This window comes from Ceratina calcarata, unplaced genomic scaffold (assembly GCF_001652005.2).
Source record: "Ceratina calcarata isolate Rehan_Ccalc_2016 unplaced genomic scaffold, ASM165200v1 scaffold308.2, whole genome shotgun sequence".
Classification (NCBI taxonomy): domain Eukaryota; kingdom Metazoa; phylum Arthropoda; class Insecta; order Hymenoptera; family Apidae; genus Ceratina; species Ceratina calcarata.
In genome coordinates, this window is record NW_017153345.1 from 20,102 (window position 1) to 42,291 (window position 22,190).

General features: G+C 51.5%; 1 protein-coding gene across 1 annotated transcript in view; it reads right to left on the bottom strand.

Annotated features, from left to right (window-relative positions):
• The window catches only part of ds (dachsous cadherin-related 1), a 188,125-nt gene that overhangs the window by 18,704 nt on the left and 147,231 nt on the right, over positions 1 to 22,190 (bottom strand). Inside the window, exons 2-3 of the mRNA XM_026813064.1 lie at positions 7,405 to 7,585; positions 2,854 to 3,333 (exon numbers count right to left, since the gene is read on the bottom strand). Coding sequence (XP_026668865.1) covers positions 2,854 to 3,333; positions 7,405 to 7,585 — 661 coding nt within the window. The remainder of the gene's footprint in view (positions 1 to 2,853; positions 3,334 to 7,404; positions 7,586 to 22,190) is intronic.

Sequence of the window (22,190 nt, forward strand, 5' to 3'; positions counted from 1 at the left end):
TCGGTTTCGGCTTCCCTTGGCCCGGTACCGTCGAAAAGGAGAGCAGAAGAGGGAAAGACGTTGTGCTGGGAGCCCTCAAAGCGAGCAAAGCGGTGATATTTAAAGCGTATGCAAAGAGTGCAGCTCCGTGGCCACGGCAGCCTCACCGAGGGAGGAAAGAAAGACAGAGATGGGCAAAAAGTCTCGGACAATGGCGGCTTGCGTTCGGCTGCCCGGTATCCGACTCGCGACGATTTATGCGACCTCGACAACGACGACGACGACGACGACGACGACGACGACGACGACGACGACGACGACGGTCCACCACCAGCTCCTTCTCCTCTTCCTCCTTCGCCACCTTCTCTTTCTCCCGTTCCGTTGTCTCACGCGAGCCGAGCTTCTCTCTTCATCCTCTGGAAGCCGGCCGCCACTCGAAGCGCATTCTCGGGACAAGAATCCCAGGGTTCGAAAAGCGAACGCCCGATCAAGGAGCAGACCCGATCTCGTTAGCGAGTAACTTTCAATCAGCGCGGCAACGATATATTCTTCGGAAACCAAGCAAATTCGGTCGACTCTCACGATGTTACGCAATTTGTTCTCTAGTTTCGTTCGCTACTCAGGGTAGGAATTTTGTCCGCATCGATCTCGAACCACGGGACGACACCTATCGTACGAGAGCGATCGAAAGAGCCGAGAAAACTTGGGAGCGGCCACTCGTTCCGCGGATAAGATAAGACCGGTCCGTTCTCTAGTCGAGGCGATCACGGGGATTCGATGATTCCCTCTGCCAGGTACCATAAACTCGGCCGTAAAATGAAGCGCGTTCCTCACTTTGACGCCAGATTTTATGGAAGGACCGGTACTGTCGTCCACCCGAACACGCTGCCCAATAAGGGTCCTTTGGTCTACGCTGCTTTTAACGGCTCCATCCCCCTGCTCTCCCTCCCTCCCGTTCGTTGAACGCGATTCATGTGCCCCTATAACGACCACACTGTTTTTCGTATTCCCAGAACGAGACCCACCGTCCTTATCAGAACAGGTGCTCGTAAAGCGGCAATAAGACCTTCGGACGCTTCCTCTCTCTCGTCGACGATCTGATAACGCGATTCGGTGTTCCACAATAAATACGAAATTAATGAATTCGGCGTTAATGTCCACGCAGTCGCCGGCCAATAATTATGCAAATCGCGTTCGGCTAGCTCGCAAAAACGTCTCGCGAAAACAAAGCGAGACACGGGAGAGAATCCTTGAGCCACGTTGGGAATCGTGTCGAAAACGTAGGAGGGAACAGGTGGCAGGGCGAGAGGGAAAGACTTGGTCGGTGGGAGTGCGCGCGCGAGCGAGTACGGCTTCACAAAACGAATCGCACCTGTGTCCGACGATCGCCGCCGCATCGCATCGCGTCGGCTCGTCCGACTTTAATCTGATAATCTGATTGGCTGCCGTGTGTCAAATATTGTGGGCCCGAGTGCCAGATCTCGATCTTCCGTGCGAACAGGTTCTCGTTCGGACGCGTGGCCGATTGGAAGCCGAGCTCCGAAATCGCCGCATCGATTGAACGCCGAGGACCGTCTCGGTCCCTTACGAACCTTTTACACGTAACTGTCTCGTCCTCTTTCATAATATCGATCTCACGGATAATTTTATGTGATCCTAAACTCGTCGGATCTCGTGACGATTGAAAGATTTCCATCGCCGACACTTTTCGAGTCATCGAAACATTTGCGTCGACGTTCGTCGATCGCGTGCCGGCAGCGAACGGAACGCAAGATCAGGAAAGAAGAGATCCGTTTTAAAAGCGGTGTGGAGGAGAGCGTGCCACGACCGACGCGACGAACACACTCGGGGTTCGCGCATTGATATGCAACAGGCCGCATATGCGGGCCATACCGGGCGAACAATACGACCACCGGTAAGGCACCATCGTGTAAACTATCCGGCATCGTCGGGCCTATAACGTGGAGAACCGTGCCGGTCGATACGCCACGAGACACTTTACACGGTGCATCGGGTATATGGCGCGGTGAGCGCAGGTCGTGACGCGCCGTATCTTGCATCGGGTGTACCACCAGTGTGGAAACACGGATACGTGCCTCCCTCACTCCCCTCACCTTGCAGTTCTCCCTAACCCTTCGAGAATCCCGACCAACCCACCCATCCGTCCGCGACCTTACCCCCCTTCGACCTCGTGAATTCTATTTCCGAGTTTCCGATCCACCGCCGAGTAAAGAATACGACTTCATTTCAATTAACCAGTCGTCGACGATTGGTATTTTGTTCGTCAAATGAACCTCGAGCCAAGACGAACAATCATCTGAATTTAATATCGAGAATAAGAGTTGGATAAAATTGTCGTCTTTTTATTTTTACGCTCGCGGATCGGCTACAAAGGGTTGCAAAAGCTCGGCTGGAAAGCTCGCGTTCCTCGAAGGCATCGCGCACAATAGACTCCCCCGTATGATTTACATGCGGACGGTTCTCCCGTGGACGGAACAGAGAAGGATACAGGATGCCCGGTTCAGGTTCTGCTGCCTCTTCTTATATACACGATTGCACCGTACATACACCAACGCGTGTGCCCGTTCCTCGCTACGTTCGCCGCCGTTTTCTCGTGACGCGACTATGCTAACGCGGTAACGCCGCGCGTGGAATACGTTTTCGATGCGCTCGCCGTCGCCGGCTACCAAGAGATCGCATCCTCGCTGTTTTCGAGCTGCGCCGATTAAGCAAGTATGCGGCGCGGGCTTATTCGCGCGGAAATCGACGAACAACGCGGAAGGAATACGACCGGCTGCTCGAATAGCATAATATTTTATAAAATGTATCGATACAAGCTGTTATCAAATGGAAATATCATTTTAATTGGTTTACCTGAAGACGAGGGGGACGTAGCTCCGTCCTTCACGCCACCGACGACGGTGTTTTGCGAGATGCTCTCCTTGACGGTGATGGTGTACCGCGGCCTCTCGCAACTGGCGATCCTGTGACCTGGAGAGGACACGGTGATCCTGACCTCGGCATCGAAAGCACTCTTCAGGCCAGCCGCGTCCGTCGCGGTCACGTTCAATTGATGCAACGGCGACCTGGACAGCAGGCTCGGTCTCGCGATTTGAAGCTCGCCTGTGTTACGGTCGATGTGAAATACGCCGGCCTCGTTGCCATTTGTGATTCTGTACGCGACTTGACCGAACAGTCCCGCGTCCGAGTCTGTGGCTACCAATTTTAAAATTGGTCCTTGAATCGGACCGTCGGTCTTCAAGGTAACGTTGTATCTCCTCGGTTCGAACACTGGACGGTTGTCGTTCACGTCCGTCACTTGTACCCTCACGATAGCCACGGTACTGAGACCTCCTGAAGTAGAAAAATAATTCAGATTATTAAAGATAGAATCGATCACTAATTTTCATGCATGCAATCAATCTACTGATAAAGCGTACTATGAATATGCTAGAAAAAATGATTTGTTAATCGTTTTTGCAAACGTATTTCAAGACGTTTCTCGCACTAATTCTTGGGTATCATTACGCGTAAACGAGATCGGTGGAAAGCACTGCAATGGACACGGAGACCAGAAGTGCGAAGCGATTATGTTTATTTCATTCCCAATCCTCTTATCGGGCCAAATAATGTCGGGGCATTAGCCAGCGTAGAGAACGATTCTACGGGGACGCTCGGAGCCGGTCGACATAAATCACCAGCGCGCCCATTGCCTTTTTTTCGAGCCAATCAGCTGCCTCCTTTTTCAAAGTTCATACCTTCCGTTTTTCCCTCTCGCTCTCGGCCGCGTGCACGCGTGTCGGGAAGTTTTTACCCCGGCGCGGAGGTAACGCGTCCGCTTATAATATTTTAAGCGGAAGGAATTCCTCGGGGTGTCCTAGCACATGCCTCCTGGTCGTGCTGCTTTTCGAGCAATTATACGGACGAAATCGATCGATCAATATGCCCCGGTTGCGCCGCTTTGTTCAAAACGGATCAAAAAGAATGGGAAGAGAGCTGATAATTCGTTCGCCCGTAAAAAAGTATCGCCTCCCCCCCGGAGTATCGAGCATGATATACGGTCCGACGGAAAGTAATAACGTTCCCTCGATCGCTATCCGTAAATCACCTTATTCGTCGAACACCTAATCGCGATTCCTCTTCCTTCCGTCGGGTGCAGCTGGAGCCGGTGTCTTCGCGATTAGAGGTTTAATTGATCGCGGGCGAATACGGGGTGCGAACGCGATAACGGCGGGGCTGCCGGGCTGATTTAGGCGCGCCTGGACGCGAGTGTTAATATTAAAGACAGTATGTAAAACGGGTAATCCGATGTTTAAACGGTTTACACCCGTAACTCATAGTAATATATGGACTCGGCCGCGCGGAGCTCGGAGCGCGACGAGATTTATAGGTACGAGTGTCATTGGAGTCATGCGTCAAGGGGCCAGTTCCCTTCGTTTCTCCGTCCTCTCTGCCTCTCTTCGTTCCTCGCGTTTTATACGTTCTTCCTTTTCCGACGACCGAAAAGAACGACGAAGCCCTCGGTCCCTCGACACCGTACGACTTCGAGGTATCGAAATGCCGATCTTCGGGCCCCTGCGATACTCGGCCACGCGAATTCCCTCCGAGAAATGCATCCCTAATTTCTCTATCGACTCTCTTTTCTCTTCGCCCGTGGATGTTCGCCTCCTCTGATCTTCGGAGCGGGCATTCCTCGCGCATTTCGTCCTCGCAGATCGATCAAATTAACGATCGACCGAGACCGAACGACCAAAACCGAATGCTTATGCTTCCTGGACAGTTCGTTGGGGATCAACGCTGGTATCTCTTTAGGAAAGCTTTCGAGGGAAGCCTCGTGACGAATGGAACAGGTCAGCGATGCTCTAAACGCGTTTTCCAATACGCAGGACCGACCCTTTTAATTTCACGCGGCCGATCGCCGCGCCGGTCGACGAGTCCTTTTTCGAGCCGTTCCTGCGGCGGAGGATACGGAGCCCTCGAAAGATTTATGTGCCCGCTGGTTCTCAGCGGCTCTCAACCGAACTAGTACTCGTCTAAGATCGATCCGGGTGTCGCGGTACGCGATCGAGAAGAAAAATCCGAGTTCCCTTTGAGATCTGGCCGACCGTCCTGTTTCTTGTAATCCTTTGCGCGCGAACGACTCGGAATTAATCCGGATGAGAGGAATCGTGCACGCGACGAATGCGCAAGGAACGATGATTGCCCGTGGAAGAGTTAAGAGGTAGAGATTTATGAGGCCGGTGTCAATAAAGTGACCGACGCGGCAGCGGTGTCGTTCCGGCTTTCAGGAAGTTTCAGCAACCGTGGGCCGCGCCTTTCTTCGCGTTCCTCTCTCGCTGATCCGCGAAACGTGCATCAAGATGCGTGGCTCAAGTGTATTCCGCATGTGCACCACGTAATACACAATTTCCAGAAAGCAGATAACATCCGTAGGAACCGGCCTCGCTTTCGTCAAGATCGCGCGGTACCCAAATCTGCTGATGTTATCCGCTCGGTCGCATTGTCCGTGCATACGACGTTTCAAACGGCGAATGGGATACAGTCGCCGGAGAAAGTTTATGCAAGTCGCTAGTCAAAAATCTGATTGGACGTTGCCCGATCTGAGCGGAACAGATGCGTTCGGAGTCGGCAGTCAGGCTTCCTCCTTGGCTTTAATCCGTTATTGGAAGCGGGTTCCCGGCAACCCCCGAGGTGCCGGCATCTAGCAGCGGCTCGTCCGCTCCTACGTCTTAGGACAAAGCGACTCGTACAAGGAAGTGCATGCACGCGCAGATCTCCGGCACGATTCAAAGCGGGACCACTCGCGGGTAATAATTATCGGCTTACCACTGCCGTTATCCACCGCCATTAACACGATAATGCGCCGTGTTTCGATTATCGTTGCCTTATTGTACCAGATGCCTATCGGACCTGTGCCGTGGATCTTGAACGACTGGTTCGACTCGCGGATATGCACGTTATCAGGCAAGAGTAAAAGCATAAACGAAAAGTGTACAGAGAGAACGTTTCTACCAGTTGTTCATTCATACTTCGTAAATCGAGAACAGATTTCTGTCTAACTTGTTTCTGGATGACACGTCGATTTCGAAGTCAGTGATCGCGACGCATCGCGGAGATAACAGCGTAGTCCGAGCGCGTTGGCTCTCCGCTGCGAGTCGTCAGCAGGTGGTATAAATCACGCGAAGCGGAATCGCGCGGTGCAACTGGCGTGGCGCTCGGTCGTGCCGTCATATCCGAAGCGGTACTACTATTGTACCCGATGGTGTCGGCCGAGTCTGGTAGCACGCCGAACAATCGTATCGATAACGAGCGACAATTATGGACGGGGAGTTCTCCTGTTTGCAAAACGGTATGCGGCCAACAATAGGACTCGCTTCCTTCGTCTTCTCTCTTCGCCTCCTTCCGCCTCCTCGCTTCCTAATTTCCCTATTCATTTTCACAAGGTATAAATCGGCATTTAAACGGAAATAGTCCGGCGTTCCGAGCTCGGCCTCTAATTTCCGTATCAGTTCCACCCACCCCCGACGATTAGTGGCTCTCCTCGTTTCCTCCCACTTAAACTCGAACGATCGATGAACCTGCTACCTGTTGCGAGTCGCAAGGTCAATGCCGGTCTTCTCCCGACGGATCAATGGACCTTCAGTCATTGTCCTCGCTCGTAAGGGCAGCTCGGACGGAGGCCGTTGAAAATGGGCACACCGGCGTACACCCGGCGACATAAATCATACACCCCATTACAGAGCTGCTAGATCTTGGCACGGCGATAGCTCGTTCCTTTCCCTCCTTGCGAACGCGACTCCCGTTGCCGCATCTTTTCTCCGTGGGTGCCACGTTTCCACCGTGTTGTCGCCACCACGCCACGTTTCGCTTTCTTCTTCTCGTCCTCGTCCCACCTATTCGCGCACAGCTTTAGGTGCCACGATACCACCGAGGAAAACCATTGTTCCCGCGGTCTTCCTCTCCCATTTTGGTCACGGAAGATTCGTTACGGTACGCCAGCGCGCTAATCGATCGGCGTTAGATCACAAATTCTCCTTACAAGCCTTTTCTCTTATATCAACGGAAATAAACGCTGCTTCCCTCCGTCCATTCTTTCCTCACCGACTCACACGTATAAAACCCGACGACATACGTGATATTCCTTTAATGGACATGAAAAAGTCCTCTTAAGAATCGCTTGGAATTAATAAACTGGAACTATAGTGCGATGATGAATTTGCAATTATTGTAAGAAAATTTTGCAAAAAGATTCTAATGTTAGCAAATTTGACGGAATGTACGGAGCAAAGATTTCGACTGGATCTACACTGTCTGAATTCGGTTCCCTCGAAACTTTCACGGTAAGGTGCGGCGCGATTTCAATTTGACGCAATCTCGAGGCGATCGTTTCCAATAATTGCGTTGGGAACACGCGATTGCACATACCTCTGTCGGTCGCGATGACGGGAATCTCTAGATAGGGTGCGGTTTCTCTGTCCAACGGTGTTCTGACGCAAATGTCTCCGGTATCGCTGCGCACCATCAGCTGTTCGCTTTCCATTCTTCCCGCGGCCAACGTGTAATTTACCATCGCGTTCACGCCGCAGTCCGGGTCCGTCGCTTGTACCTGAAACGATAGGTCGTGGTCAAATTAATTGCGTGCCAACGAGCCGTTGCGACATTGCTTATCCGTATACAATAGATTTTATACATCCGAAGACAGGTTCATACGTATTCATGGAAAGCTCGTACACGTAAAGTGTCTTAAAAGTGCAAAGTGCACCGAACATAAAAGAACAGATGGATATGATATACAGCACAGGTTTCGCTGTACTTCTTAATAACGAGTTGAAGTTTGATCTCATCAGGCGCGATTGCAACCATGATCGATTGCTTTGTCGCTACCAATCGGTCATACAGATTTTTCTCAAACGAGGACCGCGTACATCGTACACAAGTCTCGTAATTAAGCGTTGAAAGCACTCGGGGAATTTTATCCGAGCGAACGCGTGCGCTTTTCCACGACGTGCATGCGTACGGGCAACCTGAGTAGGAGAGAGAGAGAGAGACAGAGAGAGAGAGAGAGAAAGAGAGCGCGTCCGGACGAGAAGGAGGAAGAGAGGCGAGGTCCCATCGAGGCATCGAGGAAGGCGAAGAAAGACAAAAAGGAAGCGACGAAGGCTCGAGCCAAAGCGAGAGAGACAGTAGATAATAAAGCAGGAGTCCGCGAAGAATGATTTAGTGGCAGCCGGTCGAATAACTTTCCCGCCAACACTGTTGAAGAGGCATTGCGAGAAGTCTCTGCGGCTCGCCGAGCAACACGAGTACGACGAAAAGGTTAAAGACTCGAAAAAGAAGATGAAAACCGAAAGAAACCGACCAGCGCGACCAAATAAATAGCTGCCGATCCATTTTAAGAAGCTGTTTCGAAAACTCCCTGTCGAGTTCACAGGCATGTATCATTACAATATTGGAACGTCACACGACGCTCGGTACTTTTAATAGAATCGTGTACGAAACGGAGCAATGATTATGTTTAAGATATCGTCATTAAGGAATTGTGCGCTGGTAACGGGCAGCCATTCACTTTTTAATTTCTTAAGACGTCTTCGTTAATCCCTCGCGTTAGTTACCGCTTAATCCACTAGACGTTACCCATTCGGTAGGCCACCATTTATGATGTTATCGAACGCATTCGCTGTTCAGTGAATTATTAAAGCGAACGCGTGATACGTCCAGCCAGATATCTTGTTACTGCTGAACGATGTTCGCGATTTCCCTGCTAATCTTATAACGCACGACTGGCGACGATAGTTTCACTTTCTATCGGCATCGACAGATTAACTCTTTCCTATTCGTTTATTTAAACATAAACAGAGCAGGCTGTTAGTTCCGCGGCAGCGTCGTCGTACCGTACCACACCCGTGACGCATCTGCATAATTTTCCAATTTAGATTTGCATTTCTAAATTGCATTCTCGCGTCAACGAGTCCGCGATAGCTATCAGATAATCCGGCGAACTCGTCGCGAATTATTGTTCTTTTGTTACCAGCACCTTCGGCTACTTAAACACTGATCCAGTAGTTTAGCCGGATCGCGTCGAGTCGAAACGAAACGAAGCATAGCTCGTACGTTCTCATTAGTCAGTACGTAAAATTCTAATAAAGAGAGAACCTGTCGTATCGGCGCATAAATTATACGTTGCACGGAGAGGGTTGTATCGGTACTCGTTTTGTCGTGTCACAAGATAAAAGGTGAAAACTGCGGTTTGAATTTTCATTCGATTAATTTCGCAGCGAAAGAACGCTCGAGCAGTGGAACACGAGGGACGGGGAGAAAGAGTCGTATTGAATCGCGAGCAGTTTTACCTGTTATTCTCGTGGCACGGCGAATGTATACCAGAGAGCCAGATGCATTGTCCAGGTGGTTTTGTTGCGCGCCGACCTTGCCGGGAATATCGATTTCAATCGGGGTGTATACGGAATACAATCCTCCGTGGGTTTCCTTCGAAAAGGCCGGGAGAGCGCACCGCGCATAGCTCGCTGAATACCAGCGTGCACCAAACCGAATACCTTGCACCTCTCGCTCGCGATTCCGCGAGGGCTTCGCCTATTTTCAAAAACGTTACTACAAAGGCTCCATCGAATCTCCAATTCTACTCGGGTGATTTGCACAAGGAAAAGTGCCGCGGTTTTGTCAAAGGGATTTTAACGCGGTCTGGTAGCTGTGTAAACGCGACACGAATTTTTGTTACACGTTCCACGTACAATTGTTCATTCCATTTTAAAGATAGCCTGTGTTAAATTTTACATTTGAATCCATAGAATTTTCTAGTGAACCAGAATCGGCGACGAAGCAGCGAAGCGAGGGCGTCGCGCCGTCGTGGTGGCCGAGCGTGGTCAGTCGGATCCCACGTTCCCGGGTACTAGAGGGACGAGCGCAAACCCTTGGTACGTACAAGAACAGCGACAGAGGTAACTGAGCAACGTCTATACGTGCGGTGGCTGTCTACACCGGTTATAAAATACGGTGCCTCGGAAGTCTCTGAGCGTGCTCGCGCCTGCGAGGACGGGGCACCGGATCACCCCTTTTGGTCTTTACCTCCACCTCCTCGTTCGAGCCTCGCCACCTTCGTTCTCTTTTTCTGTATCAATTTCGCCCACTCGGGCCGTCGATTCGAATTGAAAAATCGTATTTCAATTAATAACTGGAATATCGTGATTGCGATCTCGAATCGCGTATCTCCAAGTAGTACGAGGAGTCGAATTCTGAGCGTTTGATAGGACGTGCGAAAAGGCTGGCTGCGCGACACCGCGTTCACAGGTACAAATTGTCCGGCTGCTAAAGTTATCGCCGTAAATCGCTGCATGACTCGGCGGACCGCATCTGGTATGTCGAGTTTTACGCGACGACGCGCCAACGATGACGACATACCTCGACACCACCGCGAGCCGTGCTGCGGATAGATGGACCTACGATTTGCTATTTTTCCTCAGGTACAGTGGCAAGCGCGTGGCGATAATTGTACACGCGTTTCTCCCGTATGTATGTATGTACACATATAAATTTATTTTTCAATAGGCGAAGAATTTATAGTACTGTTCACTGGCCTCGCATCTATCCTCGATACACACGTAAATGTATAATTAATATTTCTTTCTAAATCGTAATTACCGCGGCCGAGAGAAAGCGATTAGGTTTTGACGGGAGGCGAGGAAAAAACACAGTCTACCCGGTAGACGTTCGCGTGTATGAAGTAATTATCGCGGGAAATGATGAAGTTTCGTTCGCATAGATTCATACGTAGGTATGAAGCGGTCGAGAAGGGCCTATTACGAGGCCGCAATCGATCTCCCGCGTAATTGCTAGACCGGTTTGCTCTACGTTCGCGATCAGTGTGCCACAGTTAAACGCAGCCCGTTTTAAATTCTCCTCGCGCCGCTGTGCAACTTGTAACGTCTGTTTCGATCCATCCGTTTTATAGTTCAATCGCGGTCCTGTTCGTCTCGATGGGCGATCGATACACCCTGTCGCGTAAGACGTTATCACCGCGTAAACTCGTAATTTTTATTGACTGAAACCAGCGGGGACTTAATTAATGCCAAGCGTTTCGCTCGGTTAACATCGCCGCGGTTAGAGGGAGATTCTTTAATATTGTATGAAATTCCTGTACATTAAGTTTACCGAAAGGCCGCGCATTCCCCGGGGTCAACGGTGCCGCGGCGGCGGCGCAGGCATTCGCCGCGCGTACGCACGCGCGCTACACGATGCACACGATATTTCATATGATTATCCTTCGCATCGTTGGGTCACTAAATCATCCCCGAAGGCAGTAGTATCTTCCTTTGAACGGCTCGTATAATCCTTCACGGCGATCCATAAAACCGAAACGAACTGGAGCGATCGTCGCTAAGTAGCTACGAGCTCTATTCGCTTGGAGAAACGCTCGATGAGCTCGCACCTCGTATGCAATTTATTTCATCCCCGCGTAAAAGTACCGCTAATGAGCCGGGAAAACTAATGAACGAGCTGCTAATATCTCGTGCTTACGTTTGACTAATTAACGCCGCTCGTAGCTACGCTCTTAAACGCGGGCCACGTTGGATTCACTGAATTCTATTCAATTTGATGGAATTATACAATGAACATTATGTCGTTCCCATAGTAGGTTTACACTTATCTTCGTGATTCATGCACCGCCTTCATTATCATTCGTCTAAAGAGAGATACAGGGTTTCTCAAGTCGCACGATAATTTGGCAAGTCGAAAGATTTGTCCAATCGCGAAATAAACGTGCAGAGTTCTTCGTCGTTCCAACTACCACCTTTCTGGACAGGAGCGGAGGGTTTTTCTTGGATCGGTCGGGTCCTACGACCCAACCCCCTGCCGTCGCCGCGGCGATGCTTTCCGTTGGTCGTGCGTGCGACCACGCGGCCCGCTGCTTTTTGCCCGCTCGTGCTCGACAGATAGAGCTGTTCGTTGAGTAAGCCGGGAAGCCATCCTCGGTATTCCCGGCTCGCAGCCTCTCTGATGGACTGACAGTCATCCACCGCTGCCACCACCGAGTATTCCCCGCGATCCTTTCGCTCTTACTTCCTATCTGCGCGTTCTTTCGGGTCCCAGGGATTCACGGCGACTTCGACCCAGTCGCTCGGCTCAGCTCAATTTTACCCGTGGCATCGAAAGAGAAAACGAATTTGCTCATTGTTTCGATCAATGGAATTTTTATTGTTAAAATTTAGGCATCTAAGAACGACGTTTGAAGGGATCGATGTTCGATGCGAGGGTGAAACGAATGGTAAGTGCATCGGGTTAGGAATTCCAGGAAACACTCGTTCACGCAGTGTTTTTATCTGTCGCGGGCGCATTTAAAATTCCTGTCATTTGCACATAAGAGCGCCTAATTGCGCGACCACGCGATGCAAAGGTCCGAGGCGCACGCGAGGCTCGCCCGGCTATCTGACTGAGTGCCTACTACCATACCATACTACATACTATAATACCGTGCGAGGGGGAGAAAGCTCGAGGACGAACCGGAAGTTTCGTGGGTGGACTGGCGGCCGCGGACCACGATCCTTTGTCACGCGAATTGACATGCAGGAACGACGCTCGGGTACCCGTCACGTGAGTCACTGCGGGTGTGCGACCGCACAATTAGCTGGATGCGTATTCCGTTTGCATAAATAAATATGCGCGTGTTTGCCGCCTCGCGCTCCTCTCGCACCGTCTCCCTCGCTCCCTCTATCTATCACCCTTTTTCTCCGCCGTTCCGTTGCTCGTTTTTCCGTCCGTCCTTCTCCGAACCACGCTTCCTTCTTCGCGGCTCTCGAGTGCCGGCGAGGCGGTGTGCGTGGCTGTGTAGGCCGCAAATAGACGGTGAAAAATCGCGCGGGTTAAGAAGCTGGCGAGTGGAAAAACGACGCGGTCGAACATCGAGAATAAAACCAGACCGAAGTTAAGTAAACTTCGCTCTGTATTTCCAAATAGAGAGTCGTTTCGCGGCGAGCTAATTGAGCCTGCCGTCCGCGTCACCGGGCACTGGAATTCCGCAGCGCTATTACGGCGGCCTCTTCGATTGGATCGCCCGCTCGATAACGGAACGTGGAAAATCTGCCGGGGGAATCGTGTCGCTATGCGATTAACCGCGTGAGAAATTAAGGCGATACGCGTTGCGGCCGAGATAAAGTCGTTAAGTGGTCATGGTTCAAAGGTGGATAGCTGGGATAAGAAAAACCAGTGGAATCGGTCCGTAGCGATGATCAAGGAAAGTAACCGGGGGGGATCGTCGTCTATCTCTATCTCTCTTTCTCTCTCTCTCTCTCTCTCTCTCTCCCTCGCGGTTACAGCTGGTATACACGACGTGCGGTACTAAACGTCGCGAGCGGTACCGAGGACGTTTTACATACGAGATCGCGAGTGAGCGAGCGCAAAAGTGAGAATCCGTACGAGAGAGAGAGAGAAAGAGAAATGAAATCCGCACAATGCTACCCACCCGACGAACTCTATAGAGCTGTCACTCACTGTTGCCGGACCGCGAGAGAGGGACCGAACCTGCCATCTTTCTCTGCACCCTCTTACTCCTTCGTACGCGTTTCCCTCTCTCCGTCGGAGACGTCTTCCTGGATTCTGCCACGCGTGGACGTGCAACGGGTTCATCGACGTTGATTTTCTATGGGGAGTCGGATAAGGGACATCGAAACGTCACGGATATCACTTGGCTCGTCGATGATCGCGTCGCGAGTCCCCCGATCATCGGGATGTCGCGCGTTTCACGCTTCGGCTCGCGACGAGCACGGCCAAAGGAGCCGAAGTTTCCTGATTTAAAAGTGCCGATCGGGGCGACTCGTATTCTACCCTCGGTGGAGCTGCGCGCGGACCTTCCGTTGACCTTTGCTCCTCTCGCGTTTCTCGCCGCGGAACGGCGATGCGGCGCGCCGAAGGCCCCCGGCGCGGGTCGGTGGCCGGTAATTGCGATGAAATATGGTGGCCACTTCTCATTAAAATAGTTTAATATATATTTGTCAAGCTATCGCCGCGACGTATGTCCCGCCATTCGTTATCGCCACCCATTCCGAGCCGGCGCGGCCACCCTTCGACGCGGGGAGGCGAGCCGGGGCCTTTATTTTTCGCAAATTCGGCATTCGCTTAATAGCCGCCGTTCGTCTCGTTGTCATCGGTCGGGATCGTTCACAGAAACCGGCACCGACCTTCTCCTCTACCGTCGCTCTCCTTTATTTGTCCGACAACCCGTCGCGGATTTTAAACCTATCGCCTTTTAACGATATCGACGCTAATTAAAGAGTAGAAAAAAAAAATCTGGCTCTCCTTTTCGATATTCCAGTAACAACGCGACTGCTCGTATCGCGAGATTCCTATTTCGCCGCTGCTACTCGACAGTCTTCATCTTTGTTTCTCGCTTTGTCGTTTCTTACGTTCTCATAACCGTGTACCGGGGTGCAGAGGAGCTCGTTAGTAATCTGCCTTTACAATCGGCCGGTATACGCGAGCCGTGGGCGGATGTCGACAGTTAAGTCCGCGAGTTTAAAAGCGCGGCGAGCTGTGCCGCGTACGACGACGCTGCCGTTCGCTAGGCAGTCCGGCAATTTTTACGCGTATCAACCGAGTCAAAACTGGCATACCGGGTCGCGGTAATTGGACTCGCGACGCAACCTTGGCCAACCTGCAAAGGATTTACCCTTTCCCGGTGAAACTGTGTTACCCTCGCGGCTGTCAGCGGATAATTAGCGTGCCTGCTTCCCCATTCAGCTCGTCGAGACGTTAACACTCTATAAAGCCACGTAACACGCAACTAACGCATCTCATTTTATTGCGCGCCGGGTCACTGTACGCATTAAATAGTCCTCTATTGAAAATTAGCAACTGTTCGTGTGGCAATAAAGTCTTAATTAGATCGGAGATTCGTGTTCACCTGAGAGATACGTAGAATAGGATCAGGTTCAATTCCAGAGGCTAGTGATAACGCAAAAAACAAAGGATCCCCGTAGGAGATTGAGACGTTCGTTGTACACGCGCGTCACGTAAAACTGGAATTGTATATATTAACTTGACTGCGGGCCGCGTTCGCCGGTGTCGACATTTTAATTTCAACAAAAGGGGAACGATCGCCGATAAACAATCGGCCCCGACGAGCTTATCAACGATGGCCTCCCGAATAACTCAGAGTTTTACGAGACTCTTGAAAGCATTTGATTTTGAACCAGCCGTGCGGCGAAAAAACCTGTGAATATAAATACCCGAAGACAAAGAGGATCGAGGAGCTCGAAGGACCAGTTTATTATTATTCGGCAACCGCCCACGCGTATCTCCCGAGCCGGTCGACCGGTTGCACCGTTCCGTTGCCCGATTCACGGCCTCGGATTCCGCGTTCCTTACGCTCTTCCTTCTCGGGTCCGCCGCGTATCTACCGGCGACCGACTCGAGGAAGAGCAACTGTTCGCCGAGAGCGTGCCGCGCAACCATCGCCGGGTTAAGAGAAAGGTCGTCGATTAAGATAGCTGTCCGCTGTTCCCGACGTGCCTTCTTTCCTTCCTTCCTTCCTTCCTTCCGTCTATCCTCGCCTGGAATTGTTTCGATCTCGCGAAACGGCACCAGGACTTCGACGATAACCGCCTCGCGAATTTGCCAGCGAGCCTTCGTTGCAAAACGTATTAATTGTTTCTCGGTATTGATGGAAACGCACACACGGCGAGACCCTGAAAAGGATTTCGTGCGATCGGCGCGCGATTGGATTTCCAAGCGTTCGGAGTAATTGCTCGGCGACCGTCCGGAGCAATCCGCGATCGCGGAGAAGCCGGTCGGGGCAAAAGAACGGTCGGCTAAACGAGATCGCAATAATCGATACACCTATCCTCGCATTAAAGGATCCCCTTGCGCCTTGTAAGTCCGTCCGCGATATTATTGATCCTGCGCACGCAATCGGCCGTACCCCATCGCGATTTAATCGATCGTACCGATTAATAATCGCGTGCCTGAATAATCCAGCCCCTCTTTTTCTACCGGCCGTTGAAAAATCATTTCCTCCGTTCTTCGTCTACGCGCGGCGACTTGCCACCTAATATAGCGAGACGGATTTATCACGGCAGCAGTCGTCGCCAGCCGATACTTCTCGCGATGTACCGTAATCGATATTTCGCGTTTCATCCGAGACCAACGGGAGAACGCGTACGGAATCCGAGCGGTGGCGCGGCTCGCGGCTTCGCACGCTTCGTCTTCGTGGAATTGCGAGAACTTTGAAGATTAATGGGACCGAGGGGACTCCGGCTCGCGTTTTTGCGACCCGGACTCGATCAGTCCTGCCCTGACAGCAGTCCACCGCGTCGCGTCGCGCCGCTACTACCGACTCGCTCGTTTCACTCGTAGGTACCGATCGGTCGCATTTTGATAAACCAAAAACCAACCTTTGTTCACCTGCCATCGGCTCGGTGAGGGGCAAGAACCACCCCTCCGTTAAATACTAATTCCCTGTCACTTTCTACCCGCTATACGAAAACCGACGAAAAAGAGAACGTGAAATTTAAGTAGTCGTTCGCCAAACCGTCGACCCTTCTCTGCACTTCTCAGCATCGCAAAGTAGTTCTCTTCTTCCAATCACGAATCGACTGTGTATTCTTAATACGTTTCGTTTATGAAATCAGTCGGATTTTATGCGATACGTCGGTTCGACGAACGTTCGGACGAAACGAAGTTACGTAGGGTTTAGAGTCGAGCGCGAGGCGACGTCGATGGAAACGATGATGAAAACATCGTTGATAATTTCAGATAGCCGGCCTGTCGTACGTGGAAGCGTCGAGTTCGGAGACGACGCGACCGGGGAATATCCGAGATTAATGGGAGTGCAAGAAACCTGATTCGCATTTTTGTTGCCCTCGGCCAGCCGAGTCTCAGCCTTTCCGCGAGCGCAGCCTCTTTCCTTTATCCTTGGCTTTGGCCGTAATAAACCGAGAAACGCGTTCGAAGAAACGTCGCCTGTTACGAGAGAAAAATCGGTAACGATCGATCCGGGTTCTCTCTTTCTCTTTCCCTCGGCCGGTTAAATTTATTCCAAGGTAGCCCTATTTTTTCCGTCTGCCGGGAACTGGTCCTGGTGATCGTCGTTAAAGACGCGGACGAGTCGATACGGAGTTCTTTATTGTTGCGGGAAACGAATTAATGGAAGGTGTCTCCACTTGTCTCTGTAATTAATTGATCTCGCGCATGATCGAGCGAACGTTCCTGTCGTCGTCGTCCGATCTTTCCACGGCCGAACGACCCGGGCGTCGTCGTTAACCGAGGAAATTAAGCTCGCGTTTCATCGCCGCGTAATCTAAACGATTGGCCCATCGAACGGCTCGCATTGATAAGCAATCGAACCGGCCGCGCCGCGTCTGCCCACGCTGTACAATTACGTATTTCCGTAATACGAGAGTTCGCGATATGGTTTAGAAAAGGGCGAACCTTTGAGGGAACGCGATACTCGTACCGTGAGAAAATTCGATCAGAGATTAAATTTTTACAAACGCGTCGCCGTCGTCACTTTTCTTCCCCGCTGTCGGCTCGAACGTCGCCGGCTCGTCCCTTGAAAAAAAACCGCGTAATGACCGTTCGGTTAATAGCGTGGATGAAGAAAATAATGTAACGCGGTTCTCTGATCTACGTGTAATTCTCTCCAGCTGGAACGGAGGATTAGAGCGGGCACGTGCGGCGGTAGGAAACGCGACGAAGATGGAAGGGGGGAAGCAGGTGGAACGATGTAAAGCAACGGCTTATCTTAATAGATTACCGAGCCATTCGACGTAATTTGCCGAGTCCTATTACCGGTGCCGTCGCGATAATATTCTCTTAATTCGGGCCCATAGGCGTTAATGGCGTTAATCCTGTCGAGCAGCGAAACGCTGATTAACGGTCCGGTGCCACTCGGCGAGGATACCGTTTCGACGTCCCGTAGTCACTCGCGTCCGTCCGTTCGTCGGTACGTCCGTCCGTCCGTACCGATATCGCGAGCGAAGCGTTTTTCCTGCCACGGCCAGTGTTCACCGGTTACAACAAATGCCCTAACGAGCGGGACGCGGCGCCTTTCGCACCTTTTCCTCGAAAAGGAGGATGGAGGCAGCCGCGCGAGCGGCGCGTCACGATGAATCAACGTTCGCCATTCGCCGTGGAACTCGAAGAGTCAGCCTTGAATGAACGTCAACGTCGCGAGTACCGACGCCGGCACTCCTCGACTCTTCTCTTTCTCCTTGTTGCACCGAGCCTACGGTATCCGTACGAATGACCGCCTCTTTAGATGCATTACGATGTATGTATTAGCATAATTATTGGTTGTTCGCTATCAGTGCCGGCGGGCCGGCGTTCACCAATTTATGATTTCATCGCCGGTCGTGCCGTGTGCCACGGCGCCCGCTAAACCGGTGCATACACAGAGAGAACGCGGAGAGGAGAGACCAAGTTCGAGCACGAGCCGGGATCCATCCATTGTTGCTCCTTTTTCACCTCCGACGACCAAAGCGGTCCGAAGACGACGAGTAGGTAGATTGTTTACGACCCTCGAACTTCTCCCCCGCGATTCTGATCGACGTTTCCTCCATTAACCGTGACGGTACCGAAGATCCAGTAAACGATCGCCGGTATCGATCCTCGTACAATGAATCATCGTTATCTTTCTATCTCTTCATTTATCCTGTTTATAAGAACGTAGACAGAGCGAACGGAAAACGGTGAGACGATTCCGTGAATGTTTGTTCTCCGAAACCGCCGAAGCGGGAATCGGACTGTACGAAATTTTCAGACGAGAGATCGGAGTTCGATCGTTAGGGATATCCTTGGAGCTCGCGGCCCCCTTTTCTCTCTCGAGCTTTACTGCCCGCTCTCTCGTTCCCGCGAAGCAATCCGGTCCTTAAGTGGCAGGTGCTTAAGATTCTCTGCGATCGCGCGAGGAGAACCAGTCGTGCTGCATTTGGATCGCATTCGGATCCTCGCCTCTCCCTTCCTCGCGGGCCAACCTCTTTCTCTATCGGAACAAACGCGTGCACACGCTAAAAGCGAGGAGAACGTTTCGATCCTCGTTGTTCGCGGCGAACGCTTCGGCAAATTACGCTTAAACGTTTCGCGCGGCGACGAGATAACGATCTGAACTCAGTGGGAGGGGGCGAGAACAAACAAGGAGAAAGAGGAGAGAAAAAAAGTAAAGAAATTCAATCGAGTCGCGCGAACGACGTCGTTCGCGTCTAATCGCGACCGCATCGCTTGGCGATTCCTCGATTGACCGTGCAACACCGAAACGGTTATCGTGCTGGGCATCTTTGTACCCACTGAAAGCCACGACGACGACGACGTCACGCGACGGGGACCGCGGTAGAAAGAAAAACAATTTGTCACTCCGCGCCGGGTCCGCGGGGGGTCCGGTGCCCCGTGTGTCCCTACGTGTAACGGCTGCGTCCTCGCGCGTGTCCAAATTTCCTGAACTTTTGTTCGCGACATCTCGCCTCCCGACTCTTTAAACGATCTCCGAACGTGAACCAGTCATCGTCGTCGTCGTCGGACGAGGAATACCGCCACTGAATTCGCTTCACCGCTTATCTTTACATCTAGCCGCTGTCTATTTATTGGATTCCAGTATCGTTTCTCGTCGAACAACCGCAACATGGATTCATCCTTTTGTTACGACGGAGCAAGTACTTATTCGCCGGTGAGACAGTGATTGCTTTCATTGCGTCACGTATCATCCGTTCGCGAAGAAACGAGGAAGCGATCGAACGTACCGATAACGCAACCATGATACCCGTGGACAGTCAAGTTCGATACCGTCTAGAGCGATCGGGTGATCTCGCGCGCGTGCAGGTGTACGTGTTGTATATCCTCGGCTACGCGAGCGCACGAATAAATAGGTGGCAAAAGAAAAGGGGCGTGCGAAAAAGAAAGAGACAAAGGAAGATCGTGGAGTGAAAGGAGCAGCAACCAAGCTCTATACACCCGGTCTCTCTCTCTGTTCCCCTCGTTCATTGCTTACTCTCTTTCCCGGGTTCCTGCCTCCCTTTCTTCTCTCTCACCGTGCAGATGTGTGTGAAATATAGGTTGATATCGCGATAAATAATGAAGTGCCCTTCGTGGTGATGCCCGGGGCTGCGCTACTGTACTTCCACGACGCGCTCCCTCCTGCCTACCGAGCGAAACGTGTACTCGCTCTGCTCGGTTCTGGATACAGCCAGCCTACCCGGCCCACGTCCAAGCGAGCCTGTGCGCCGAACACATAAAGAATAAAGATACTGCTAGACCTCTCCGTACGACCCTCGTTGCACGATGCAGCCAAACATTTCGCCGATCGCGCTTTCGTTAGATCATCGCCGATCAATATCCTCTATAAAAACTGTATGAAAACTTATTACGCTTTCAAACCGCGTCACAGTCCGGAAAGTGTAGAATCAGCCAGGAACGTGATTAGCCAGTCGGGTTAACGCTGACGTATTATCGGCGCGATTAGCGCGTCGATCATGGAAGTATTTACGAAGGAGCCGCTCCGGGTTGGAATAAGCACTTCGCTCGGTGAATGGAAAACCATCTGGCCTACCATCACGGGCTGCTCGGCTAACGATCGGCCGAGTAATCTTAATAGCGTTTAATTACACGTCCGCATGAAATGATAGAAGCGGCAATCTTCGTTATCCGGTTCGCGAGCGTGGCGAACCGCGCGAACGCTTCACCGAATCATCCTGAACGATTCATTCCACGGTCGACGGGCATAGTACAGCCAGATACTAAAACGAGCCACGAAAGAAACTGGTACGAGCTGGGTTGCTCGGATCAACTAGCGATATATAGAGCAGCTAGGATAAAGAACGCTTTTCATACGAACGAGCAACGATCATCGACGTTTTGCCCCGTCCGTCTCTTCCTCTCCGGCAAGAATGAGTGTCGGAAATTGAATTTAATCCCTCGGTTGAGCCTCCCGGTCGATTCGCTCCGCGCAGCGGGTCACGATTCTATACACAGTGTCTCACTGATAATGACAAATCCAAAGTATAAGCTGATTCCTTGTTAGAAAAATTCTGTTCATTTCCCCTGGACGAAGAAGTGAATTCTCACCGAGACAGGACTTCGTCTTATTCCGTTTTGTCCTCAATTTGCTCGCCGGAAGAATCGGTACCGGTCGTGAGACACCCAGTACAGAAGATGAATCGAGAGCTACGCAGCTCGATTCTCGACTAAGGGTCGAGAGTCGTGAGTTACACCGTCGAATCGCGCGTCGTTACACGCGTGTACCGGGGCTGGCTCACGCAGACCGTACCTAATTACCGGCGGGCGGTCGGGTCGGGTGTAGGGATGCGCCGCACACGGTGCATCCTAATGGACCGGGACGATCTACTTGTCCGAGGGGGAGGAAGGATCCCCGTGTCGAGAGATCGTGATCTATGCCCGCGAGTCTCCCGGGACCCGGGAGATACCCGTGTAGCCCCGTACGAATCAAATACATATTCGTCGCCCTCCGAGCGTGTACAAAAAGTAAATCCTGGCCATGGATCTTGCGAACCGTTCACGGTCCATTAGTCCACCTCCGCGTGGATCTCTTCTTATGCGAGCGATAATTCCTCGGCTGCTGCGATTTCATTGCGAGAGAAAAGATGAAACGTTATAGTAGATACAAGGAACGCGCGGCCTTTCACGTGCAGCGAACGTTCGTCTGATGATTCGCTCGTTGATTGCGTATTCTGCGTTGCAACGTATTATAACATTATACGTATTGTAGATATAATTGCTACGGTAAAGTGCAGATTTTTATGTCTACTACTGGTCATCAGGAACGGTTAATAACCAGCGGTAGGCATACTACGAACGAATAGCATGCGCTTTTGCGGCTAATGGAGCGAAACGATCTACTTGTCGGAGTGACCGTAACTAGTATTCGATTTGTTTGCCGCGCGACAGCTTATGCGGCGTGAAACAGTGCTATGAATTTATATTGTAGCGAAAGCGTTGGCGCCAGGCCAGGAAATCGCACGTTTTATCTACTCGGATAACGTTTGTCCAATCTCGTGCTGGTTAACACCATCGACCGTAGCAATAATGCGTGCAGCTGAATCAAAATTTGTATATCTGATATCGTGGAATTGCGAGAAAGGGCAGAGGGAATATCGCGGATTTAATGGAACGCATGGATACATGAATTTTTACTCGTTGGAGAGCAAAGGATGAGATATTATAATGTTTCGTACGAAGTAACGAACAGCGCGGACAAGGGA